The sequence below is a fragment of the Dipodomys spectabilis genome, unplaced genomic scaffold, assembly GCF_019054845.1.
Source record: "Dipodomys spectabilis isolate Male_0828 unplaced genomic scaffold, ASM1905484v1 ptg000169l, whole genome shotgun sequence".
NCBI lineage: Eukaryota > Metazoa > Chordata > Mammalia > Rodentia > Heteromyidae > Dipodomys > Dipodomys spectabilis.
The window spans coordinates 2,757,606-2,769,955 of record NW_024870846.1 but is presented as its reverse complement, the minus strand read 5'-3'; the positions used below and the strand labels follow the sequence as shown (position 1 = coordinate 2,769,955).

General features: G+C 49.8%; 1 protein-coding gene across 1 annotated transcript; it reads left to right on the top strand.

The window, feature by feature from the left end:
- The first annotated feature begins 8,019 nt into the window (after positions 1 to 8,019).
- Positions 8,020 to 12,065, top strand: Dsel (dermatan sulfate epimerase like). The gene is made up of 2 exons (XM_042693535.1): positions 8,020 to 11,717; positions 12,011 to 12,065. Exon 1 carries the CDS (start codon positions 8,088 to 8,090, stop codon positions 11,706 to 11,708), a length of 3,621 nt encoding a protein of 1,206 aa, XP_042549469.1. The 5' UTR covers positions 8,020 to 8,087; the 3' UTR covers positions 11,709 to 11,717; positions 12,011 to 12,065.
- The last annotated feature ends 285 nt before the right edge of the window (positions 12,066 to 12,350 follow it).

The window sequence follows — 12,350 nt, the reverse complement described above, 5'->3', positions numbered from 1 at the left end:
ACAAGTGTAGACAAACTTACTCATCTCTGGCAAATAACCAAAACCATGTGTGAATAAACCAGGTTTTATCCGATGTCTGTTTACTACTGTCATGAAATACCACAGACTGGGTAGTTTACACACGGTGGGACATTTGCTATCTGCTTCTAAGGTGGCACTGCTTACTGGATCTGGTAGAAAGGTTGCATATGCTTTTTCCTTAATGACAGGAAGAGTTGAGAGGAGCTGCTGTATCTTCCCCAAATTCATGTGTTGGCAACTTAGACCTCAGTATACCTGTTTTGGAAGGCGAGGTGGAGTGAAAAGTACCTAGATGTTGAGCCCACATGGACTATTGCTGTTGTGAGAGTCTCCCAGCCATACTGCATCTCTGGAGTTTGCAGGGCTTTGGTACCCTCTCCAGGTAGAGAGACCAAACCCTAACCTGCTGGTGGGTCACTGGGGATCTTCAGTCTCCAGAAGTGTGAGGAGAGAAATCTGCATTCTTCTTCAATTACTCAAAGTGAACTACCCTGTAACGTAAGCATGGTTGTTCCAATGCAGACAGGACAAAGATGGAGCGCTGTGTTCCCCTCCCTAATGTCTCTGCAATTGGGAGTCTCACAAAGCAGAGAGGAACACTCAAAACTTCATCACATCAACTTTTGAGTTCCACCATAGAAAGCTGTCTTGTGGAGCATGAGGTTGTACATTGGATTTCAGAGGGAGGCACCCATCCATCCCACAGCAGTAGCAGTGAGTTCTGGGGTGAGCTACAAAGAAGTGACTGAGAAGCATAGAGGAGGGGGAGGGGAATTAGGTCTGAATTTGAACTATCCACAGCAGTCCATAATCCATTTTTAAGAGCCAATGGGTAGATGTGAGTTTCTCAACTTAATCAGCATTAACATTGTGGGCTTGATAGTTCTTTGTAGGTTTTTTATTAAAATATTTTCTTAGCTGGGTGCTGGTGGCTCAGGCCTGTCATCCTAGCTACTCAGGAGGCTGAGATCTGAGGATTGAAGTTCAAAGCAAGCCTTGGCAGGGAAGTCCATGAGAGTCCTATCTTCAATAAACCATCAGAAAACTGGAAGTGGCGCTGTGGTTCAAGTGGTAGAGCACTCGCCTTGAGCTGAAGAGCTGAGGGACAGTGCTCAGGCCCAGAGTTCACGCTGACCAAAAAAATGTATTTTTCTTTTTTAATTGTGGGAGGTGTTTTTTTTTCTGGTTTTGTTTTTGTTGTTTTCGGCACTCCTGTAACCATCAAGGATCAGTAGTCTGCCCAGACCACACCAACAGTGAGGGTAAAAGTTCCTGGAAGGATCAAAGTTGCCTGTTGTTGAGCACTGCTGAGCATGAAGGAGGAAGAGTCCAGGGCCAGCCACCTTGTGAGCTCTTTGCAAGTTCCATCTACATGGCTTACAAATTTCATTCATAGAAAAGGCAGAAGGTGTCTGTAGCAAATACCGCGGCAGTAAAGCTGCACATTTATACACATGCAAGCGTTAGTAGACTTAGGCAACACCTTTCTCAGAATTTAGTTTGGGTATTTTTAAATCCTTACAAATCCATTTAACGTCATGCAGACTCCAGTAGAGCTGCATAACCAATCTCAAGTGACAATCTCTGCCATGTCTTCATTAGTAACTCTGCAGGCACAATCCATGTCATCCTGAGTTGCTTCGTATTCAATGTAATTGCTGGAAGAGTGTCTCAGCCTTCTACTGCCTTGTCTTTAATGTGCTGTAGCCTATTACCGATGACCAATGGTGGAATAAAACTTGTAGCTTATTTATGGTGTCTGTTCCTAAAGTCATAGCCACTTTGTACCTGAATTCAGGGACAAACACGGTTTCTAATATTGCTAGTGGGCCAATTTAATACATATCTAGCCCTTGGAAGTGGTTCAAGGCCTCTGCATCTGAGTTTTCCCAGCCAATGCCTTATCAAGAAGAGCTATGCTAATAGAAGAATAACAAATCCAACTCTAGATTGAAATTGCTGCTTGCAAGCCCATGTATTGGAGTCTGAATATTATCAGTTTGCTCAGTGCAGAGCAATTTGTTCTTGGATATCTTGGTCCTTATTATTAAGAGTTCATCACAATAATAGATCATGGAAAAATAAGATTCCATCCCAGTGTCTTCACTGGCTTATTATATTATTATTATTATTATTCAGCCTGGCTTATTTTCAGCTTATATTTTATTGTTCTTCAATACTATGCAGCATATTTAACTTATATTCAAAGTCTCAGGACTTGCATTTCCTATCTTAAAAGTCTTGTAGAAACTCTCTTTAAAATGTTGGCTTGCTTCCCAGTCTCAAGAATCACTGAAGGAAGACTGTGGAAGACATAGATCCAACTGTGGGTTGCGTGACAACAGCTTCTCAGCTAGTGAAGAAGAACTTCCCGGTGACTGCTCTAAAGTCAGCAACCTACTTCCACCCCTTCTGACCTTTTCACCACTGCCATAAAATGGAGGTGATGAAGACTCCTATTTTTGAGCCTGTGTCCAACCCAAATCGTCCAGATTAACAATAACAATAAAAACAAAAAGAATAAAAGAAAAGAAAGGGAGGAGTGAAAGAAAGAAGGCAGGCTAGAAGGAAAGGGAAAAAAGAAAAATAACAAAATAGTAAGAGAGGGAGGAAGTTGGGAAGGAAGGAAATAGAGAAAAGAAAAAAAATAATCTTGGGATATTATTTCAGAAAACACTGTTTCTGTTGCAAGTAGATTGTTTGAGAGTATGTTGAAAGACATGCAAATAAAGAAAACAGATTTTTGTAAGTGTTTAGAAATTGCGGTGTAAAGTCTTATGTAGATTTAAGATCCTTTTATGTAGAGAGAAATCCCAAGAGCCATAGACTGCACTGTTCTTTACTTTCATTAAAATAAGATACTACTCCCAGATTCTGAGTGTAGCAGCCCTTGGTATTTGTGTCTTCTGCCTCAATCATAAAGGGTTTTTTTTTCTTTTAAATGTGCAGTAACATAGCATATAGCTCATTCTTTCTATGGCTGGATGCATCATTTATAATTAAGTAACTTGGTATCATTTTCATGTGAGGAAGGAGCAATAATTGAAGCCATCCATTTTCAGTTCACAGGAAACATGACTCTTCACGTTTAATGGCACCATTTACCCACTGTGTCCTTCTGCCAGTGCTTTGGATGATCCAGCTGTGATTCTCTGGTTTGATTTCAATGCACTCATATCTCACAACCGTGAGAAGATGCCTGTTCAAGATGAATCAACCCGAAAACCCATCTGAGAATGCAGAGATGTGAGCTGCATCCCACAGCTTTGGCTGAAGGCAGAAGGAACGGGGCAGAAGCGAAGGCCACAGTGCTTCTACCTGTAGTTGTTCACCTGGGAAATGAAAATGATCCCACTGACGTTGCAACATCAGGAAACATCATGGTCTGATGGAAGTTAGAATATGTGTCTAACAGATGTTCATCTGCCAGGAATTTTCCCCAATTTATCCAGCCTTCGCATGGTGAGTCACCCAGCATCTGCAGAATGACAAAGCCCTGTCCACACATGATGTTCTGAGAAGTGGTTGGCCTATCTACTGAAGAGTCTTACTAAAATCAATCCCTAGGCTACATTCTGCACAAACCAAGCGATGCAGCCAGGCTGTCTGCCTAATGCTCTGCCTCAGAGAGAGCTGGAGGTGCTGCCCTTCCCCTTCAATCAGCCCTTCCCCTCCCCACCCCCAAGAAAAGGGACAATGCTATGCATTTAGTAAGTTGTTTTTTTTTTGCTTGAACTCAGGGCTTGGACAATGTCCCAGAGCTTCTTTTGCTCAAGGTTGCACTCTACCACTTGAGCCACTGGGCCACTTCTGGCTTTTTCTGTTTGTGGGATCTTGAGGAATCGAACCCACGGCTTCATGCATGCTAGGCAAGCACTCTACCACCAAGCCACATTCCCAGCCCCATCATTTAGTAAGTTTTATGTCCAAGGGAAAATTTTGTATTTTGAAGTGAATCGGAAGTAGAGAAGGCAAGGTTGCACTGAATCCGACTGTTAACAAGTTCAGCCCTTTTAAACAGAGATACAGCATTTACAAAAGGATCCAAGTATTACTCGTGACTGTGAAGACTTTGCATAAAGCACAGGAATGGACCAAAGCAGACACTAACCCTAAACTAAACAATCCGAAGCCTAAACATAGATGCAAATAACGTTGTGCTAGAGGAATGCATGCTGGCTTGGGAGACTCGGAAGCTGTTAACAGGGGGATATCAGCAACTGAGCAGCTGGGGGAAAAGAAATTTCATAGAAAAATTGTAACCCGTAAGTGAGGGTTACTGGTTGATCAGCTGCTGTAGGGAAGGATAGAATGTGAGCAGAGAAGAACCATCACAAAGGCTAGCTCAGCCCTTTGGATAGGGCAGGGCTCACCACCGAGAAGGAACAGGACGCACAGTGGCAAGCTGTGCAGACCAGGCTTTGTCCCCAAGTGCAGGCTTTGGAATTGGTGCTGCTAGTCGTTGCCTTTTCTTTTAAACCAGAGATGAGCACTTCGCTAATCCTTTTTGTTTTGTTCCTATAGCTGCATCGAATGGTAAAACAGCGTTCGTGAAGTTTGGCGGTTCGATTGCTGCTTGCTGAGCTATGGTCGGGGCTCTGGCTGGCTAGGGTGGGAAGTTAGGCAGGCAGCGCCGGCTCGGCGCCCACCCTGAGTGTGACCGGGCGCACGGCCTGCCCGGCCCGGTGCCCCGTCCCCCCCACCCCAGCCCCAATCCCGCGATTCGCCGGCTCGGGTGGACGCGGCGGGAAGTTACTTTCCATCAGCAAGGCGCACGCGTGCCTTTGCTCCCATCGCCCCCCGCCCCGGCCTCAGCATCTCTGTGGACCAAGTTGCTCCGCAGGGATGAGCGGGGCGGCTCGCCTCGGGGCCCCGGGGCAGGACTGCGGCCGCGGTCTTCCCGCCCCGGACGGCCCTCGCCGGGAGCTGCCCGCCACCTCGGCTTCTCCCTCCTTTGCAACCAGACCACATTCCCGCATGTTTGGGTCTGTCTCCCCAGAACCAAAGGGCTGGGACATCAACCACGCCAGGCACAGGGATGTTCCCAGGCTCGGGTTCCTCCGCCTGAAGCGCTGCTCCTCCTGCCCCGCCCAGCTAGGCTGGAAACTGGAACCGCCCACCGCCGGGCCCCGCCCACCAACGGATCAGGCCCCGCCCATGAGCTGCCCAGGCCCCGCCCCACTGAGAGGACACACTATCTGGGCAATCTCGCTTTTCTCGAAGCCCCACCCTCCCAACCCCGCCCCTCCCCGCCCAGCCACGCCCATTTCCGCCTCGGCCCACTAGTTATCTTCGAGGTCTCCCTCCCACCCAGAGGCTCCGCCCACTGCCCCGTCCCTGCCCACTAGTCACCCCTCCCGGTCTCCCGCCCTCCAGAGGCCCCGCCCCCGAGGCCCCGCCCCCCGCATCTGCGTCCCTGGCCCTCCCGGGCCGCGCGCCCAGAGCTGGCACGGAGCAGCGGCGGCCGTGGCGGCGGCGTCCGGGACCGGGGACGCAGGGCTGCGCCGGATACCGCGCCCCGAGAGCGCCAGCCCCTGCCGTGGCCTGCGGCTCGGACCCGACCTGCTAACGTCCCCCCTCGGGATTGCCCGGGGGTCCCCGCGTGCGGGCGCGTCCGGGCAGAGGGCGAGGGCGCCCCGCGGAGGGCGCACGGGAGAATCGCGGGGGGCGCACGGGGATCCCCGGGCGCGGCGGGGACCCGAGGGCCGCCGGCACAGCTCCCGGCGCGGGGCGGTTTCTGGAACTCTCCATCTTCGGCTCCGCCGGGCCCAGAGCAGCCAAGGACCCGGGTGTGCAGCTCGCCCGAGGTAAGCGGACTTGGCTACGTCGGGGTCCCGGGTCCCCAAGCCCCGCCGCGGGCCGCGGAGTGGAGTCGTGCGGGGGTGGGATCGTGGAGGGTGGGGGCCACGGGAGTGGGATCGTGGGGAGTGGGGGTCAGGGAGTGGGATCGTGCGGAGTGGGGGTCAGGGAGTGGGATCGTGGGGAGTGGGGGTCAGGGAGTGGGATCGTGGGGAGTGGGGGTCATAGGGAGTGGGGTTATGAGAAGTGGGGGTCCCGGGGAATCGGGTCACGGGGCGTGGGATCGTAGGGAGTGGGGGTCACGGGCAGTGGGGGTCAGGAAGTGGGATCGTGGGGAGTGGGGTTCAGGAAGTTGGATCGTAGAGAGTGGGGGTCATAGGGAGTGAGGTTGTGAGAAGTGGGGGTCCTAGGGAGTGGAGATCACGGCGCGTGGGATCATGAGGAGTGGGGGTCACGGAGAGTGGGATCATGGGGATTGGGGGTCCCGGGGAGTGGGGTCTCAGGGCGTGGGCTCGTGGGGAGTGGGGGTCATAGGGAGAGGGGTTCTGAGAAGTGGGGGTTCCAGGTAGTGGGGGTCACGGGGCGTGGGATCATGAGGAGTGGGGTCCCAGAGCATGGGATCGTGGGGATTGGGGGTCCCGGGGAGTGGAGGTCATGGGGCATGGGATTGTGGGGAGTGGGGGTCATGGGGCGTGGGATCATGGGCAGTGGGGTTCACGAGGCATGGGATCATAGGGAGTGGGGGTCACGGGGCGTGGGATCGTGGGGAGTGGGGGTCATGGGGCGTGGGATCGTGGGGAGTGGGGGCCTCGGGGCGTGGGGCCGTGCTCGGGGTGAAGTGCTCTGGGGCGCGGGGTTGGTAGGAAGGGGATGGAAATGCGCAACAGGCGGGGCGGGGCGGGAAAGGAGCGGGGCCGCTTCTCCTGCGGGGAGTCTGGGTGGAGAGGAAAGTTGCTGGGCGCAGAGCCGGGCTGGGCGGCCTTCCCTGGAGCTGGGCCCGAGCTCCCTCTGCCGGCGCCGGCGAGCTTGCTGGCTGCCACAGGTGAGCCCCGCGCAGGCGGCCAGGCGGGGGCCGCAGGGCCAGGGCCAGGCCCTGGGGTCAGAGCAGCCGGCCCAACACAGCTTGAGGCCAGGCCTTCAAGCAGCATTGCTTAAAAGGTCGTTTCTTTAACTCTCTTCTCCTGTGTCCTTTGTGAGACAGAGGAGAGCTGGCCTCATCTTCACCTTCACTTTGACTGAGAAATCCCAGGGGGCAAGCAGGGAAAGCGCTTGCAGGCCTACTGGCAGCCTGGGCTTTGTAGTTGCCTGTTGTCTGATAGCACACCTTCACATCCGAAAAGATCCTCAAGAGTTAATTTAGCCTGGACGGGACATCCGATTTATTGTAAGTCTACCTGTTGTTGTTGTTGTTATCAGATGGATGTAGACTGTTTAATTCCTCCTTTCGGCACACCTGTAGCCTCTGAGAATTGCTTTGCTTTGCTTTTGTCCCCAGAAAGGAGTGTAAGGCAAAAAGGAACAGAAAAGACCCAGCGCTGCTGAAGGGAGTAGAGGACTTGGGTTGTGCACAGGAGGCCGGTGGAGGGAGACCAGGAATGTTGTCTCTGTGATCATGCACCATGAAAAAGGGACTTTGAGATGAAGGCAGGAATCCCTGTTCGTGCTTGCAGTCCATGTCACACCTTGGATACTTGTTGAGGATGTTTTCCTACCAGAAATGGAAGAAGAAAAAAATCACAAACCAAGAAGCAGAAAAAGTTGAGAGGGATAATAACTCAATCCCTACCTCAAGAACAGGAGCACTTTATCATCATCCTCTTCTGTCACCTTGCAGAATCCTATGTTCTCCTTGGGTGCCTGGATCCCATCCATGGCTTGCTGTGCTAGGAGGGACTCTGAATTTCAGTTTGAGACTGCTTTCTCTCTTTCTTCCAACCTGGGTTTCAACTGTTGACTAAGTTATACTAAAGGAAGAACATGCTGAATTCATGCTGCTTTTAAACTGTTCTCTGTGTTATGGAATTCATACTCCTTGAAGATTCATTTTACTGGACACGAGAATGTTCCAGGGACACAGATCTGCAGTGTATGCGTTCCTTTCGTGACAACTGCAGGTGCCTTGAATGAGCTGCATGTCAGCTGGGTTTCACAGAATAGAAGACATAAAGTCTGTCTTCTGCAGTTCTCATCCTAAGGGTATCCTCAGCCCGCTCAACACTGTGCGTTGTTGACGTGTCTGCCTGAGAAAGGGATCTTCCCCATGGATCATGGCGTTGATGTTTACAGGACATTTCCTATTTCTGATATTGCTGGTGTTTGGTTTGTCTACTTGTGAAGAGTCTGTGGGTAATTACTCTGAATGGGCAGTCTTCACCAAGAATATAGATGAGTTTACACAGAGAGTGAAAGACTTCAGGCCCCACCAAAAGCCCAGGAGAAATCTACTTCATCCAAACTTATATTTTGATGCCGGAGAAGTCCAGGCGATGAGACAAAAGTCGCGCACAAGTCATTTGCATCTTTTCCGAGTGATCCGAAGCGCGGTGACCGCCATGCTAGCCAACCCCACGTATTACCTACCTCCACCCAAGCACGCTGACTTCACTGCCAAGTGGAACGAAATCTACGGTAACAATCTGCCTCCTCTAGCTCTGTACTGTCTGCTGTGCCCTGAAGATAAGGGTGCCTTTGACTTTGCCTTGGAGTACATGGACAGGATGGCTGGCTACAAGGACTGGCTGGTGGAGAATGCCCCGGGAGATGAGGTTCCAGTTGGCCATTCCTTAACAGGCTTTGCCACTGCCTTTGACTTTTTATACAACCTATTTGATAATCATCGGAGACAAAGATACCTGGAAAAGATATGGATGGTGACCGAAGAAATGTATGAATACTCTAAGGTTCGGTCCTGGGGAAAACAACTCCTCCACAACCACCAAGCTACTAATATGATAGCGTTACTCACCGGAGCCTTGGTGACCGGGATGGATAAAGGATCTCAAGCAAACCTCTGGAAGCAGGTGGTGGTAGATGTGATGGAAAAGACCATGTTTCTCTTGAATCACGTCGTCGATGGCTCTTTGGATGAGGGCGTGGCTTATGGGAGCTACACAGCCAAGTCTATCACCCAGTATGTGTTTCTGGCGCAGCGCCACTTTAATATAAACAACTTGGATAATAACTGGTTGAAGACACACTTTTGGTTCTATTATGCTACCCTTTTGCCAGGTTTCCAAAGAACGGTAGGTATTGCGGATTCTAATTATAATTGGTTTTATGGTCCCGAGAGCCAGCTGGTCTTCTTGGATAAGTTCATCCTGAGGAATGGGGCTGGTAATTGGTTAGCTCAGCAAATCAGAAAGCACCGGCCTAAAGATGGACCCATGGTTCCCTCCACTGCCCAGAGGTGGAGCACTCTTCACACCGAGTACATCTGGTATGACGCCCAGCTCACCCCGCGGCCCCCAGCTGAATACGGCACTGCCAGAATGCACACTTTTCCTAACTGGGGTGTGGTCACTTATGGGGCTGGCCTGCCAAACACACAGACCAACACTTTCGTGTCTTTTAAATCCGGGAAGCTGGGGGGCCGGGCTGTGTATGACATCGTTCACTTCCAGCCCTACTCCTGGATTGATGGATGGAGGAGCTTTAACCCAGGACATGAACATCCAGATCAAAACTCCTTTACCTTTGCCCCCAATGGGCAAGTATTTGTTTCTGAAGCTCTGTACGGACCCAAGCTGAGCCACCTTAACAACGTGTTGGTGTTCTCCCCCTCACCCTCCAGCCAGTGCAATCAGCCCTGGGAAGGACAGCTGGGAGAATGTGCCCAGTGGCTGAAATGGACGGGGGAGGAGGTGGGTGACGCAGCTGGGGAAATTGTCTCTGCCTCTCAGCATGGGGAGATGCTGTTTGTCAGCGGGGAAGCCGTCTCGGCTTATTCTTCAGCCATGAGGCTGAAGAGTGTGTATCGTTCGTTGCTTCTCTTGAATTCTCAGACTCTGCTCGTGGTGGATCACATTGAAAGGCAAGATGCGTCCCCCATAAATTCCGTCAGTGCCTTCTTCCATAATTTGGATATTGACTTTAAGTACATCCCCTATCGGTTTATGAACAGGTACAATGGAGCCATGATGGATGTGTGGGATGCACACTACAAGATGTTTTGGTTTGATCCGCACGGCAACAGCCCTGTGGCTAGCATCCTGGAAGCAGAGCAAGCCGCTGAGTTTAAGAAGCGGTGGACTCAGTTTGTAAATGTCACGTTTCGCATGGAGTCCACAGTCACGAGAATTGCCTACATCTTTTATGGCCCTTATGTCAACGTCTCCAGCTGCAGATTCATCGATAATTCCAAGTCTGGACTTCAGATTTCCCTCAATGTCAATAATACCGAACACGTCGTTTCCATTGTCACTGACTACCATAATCTGAAGACCAGATTCAATTACCTGGGGTTTGGGGGCTTTGCCAATGTGGCTAATGAAGGCCAAATAACCCGATTTGGTTTGGGCACTCAGGCCATAGAGAAGCCTGCCACCCACAACAGCGACATTTTCCCCTTTGGATTTAAGTTCAATCTAGCAGCTGGGTTAATCTTGTGCGTAAGCTTGGTGATTTTAACCCTTCAGTGGCGGTTTTACCTGTCTTTTAGAAAGCTAATGCGTTGGGTTCTTGTCCTGGTCATGGCCTTGTGGTTTATCGAGCTCCTGGATGTGTGGAGCACCTGCACTCAGCCCATCTGTGCGAGATGGACGCGGGCAGAGGCCCAGGTGAGCGAGAAGGACGCATCTTCACAAGGCCCCCACGTCCCTCTTCCCGATGTCCTCATCGCCTCACTCCCAGGCTCAGGAGCTGAGATTCTCAAGCAGCTGTTTTTCAACAGCAGTGATTTTCTTTACATCCGAGTTCCGACCGCTTACATCGATATCCCCGAAACCGACTTGGAAGTGGACTCCTTTGTGGATGCTTGCGAATGGAAGGTGTCGGATATCCAGGGCGGGCGTTTCCGTTTACTCCGCGGCTGGTTGCAGTCTTTAGTCCTGGACACAAAACTACACTTGCAGAACATCCATCTGCATGAACCCAGTAAAGGCAGACCGGCCCAGTATTCCCCAATGAGTAAGGACAAGAAAAGAAAACCGAAAAGGAGAGAGTCCTTGCCAGAACAAAGAAGTAGAATGAAAGGCACCTTTGACCGGGAAGCTGAATATATTAGAGCTTTGAGAAGACATCTGGTCTATTACCCAGGTGCACGGCCTGTGCTCAGTTTAAGTAGTGGGAGCTGGACATTAAAACTCCATTTTTTTCAGGAAGTTCTGGGGTCTTCGATGAGGGCCTTATACGTCGTGAGAGACCCTCGGGCATGGATTTATTCCATGCTGTACAGCAGTAAACCAAGTCTTTACACGTTGAAGAATGTCCCAGAACACTTGGCCAAGCTGATAAAAGGCAAATGCAACTTGAATTCAGGGTATGCTTTTGAGTATGAGCCCTTGAAGAAGGAATTAGCAAAACCCAAAGCCAACATGGTCTCCGTATTGTCTCATTTGTGGCTGGCAAACACAGCAGCAGCCTTGAGAATAAATGCAGATTTGCTTCCTGCCAACTACCAGCTGGTCAAGTTTGAAGATATTGTGCTTTCTCCTCAGAAGACTACTGAAAGGATTTTTGCATTCCTTGGAATTCCTTTGTCTCCTGCTACTTTAAACCAAATATTGTTTGCCACTTCCACGAACCTGTTTTACCTTCCTTACGAAGGGGAGATATCACCGATGAATATTAATATTTGGAAACAGAACGTGCCCAGAGATGAGATTAAATTAATTGAAAACATCTGTGGGACACTGATGGATCGCCTAGGATATCCAAAGTTTATGGACTGAAAGCTGCAGGTCAGCGGGAATTTGCACTAAATCTTCCCAACCCACCTTGTGAAAATGAACTGAAAGAGTTTGTTTATTCTTGTATTCTGTGTGTGTGTGTGTGTGTGTGTGTGTGTGTGTGTGTATGTATGTATGTATGTATGTATGTGCGTGCATTCAATCTGTTCCTTGCACAGAGAGATTATTTTAAAAAAAATAGACACCATATTTGGCCTAGCAGGATTTATTTTTATGTTACCACTTTTGTTGCCTTTGTTTCTAAAGTGTTGGGTTTTTTTCCCTGCAAAATGTTTCTGCTGCAGTGATGTAGATAAAATTATATTATGAGGGAACCCAGGAAAATGGGAAGCTCTTAAAGGATTTTGTGTTATTCATCTTCTTGAACTGTGCTAATCTATCCTGGGATCTCACACAATCTAAAGGCCTTGCAAGTACAGCTCTCCCAATCTATCCTGCTCTCCAGATGGACGCCACACTTCCCTATCTTTTGAAGAAGGTCTTCTAACACTTACCTGGCACAAAGAAAAAGAAATAAAAAAAGAATTTTGTTTACTTTGTACAATGTACAGTATATTATCTTTGGGAGAATGGTGAGTTGTTTTTTTTTTAAATCAGAGGATTCTTTCTGGAAAATACAGATGA

Excerpts from the sequence above, each read along its gene's own strand:
- Dsel (XM_042693535.1), top strand. The coding sequence starts at position 8,088 with ATGGCGTTGATGTTTACAGGACATTTCCTATTTCTGATATTGCTGGTG.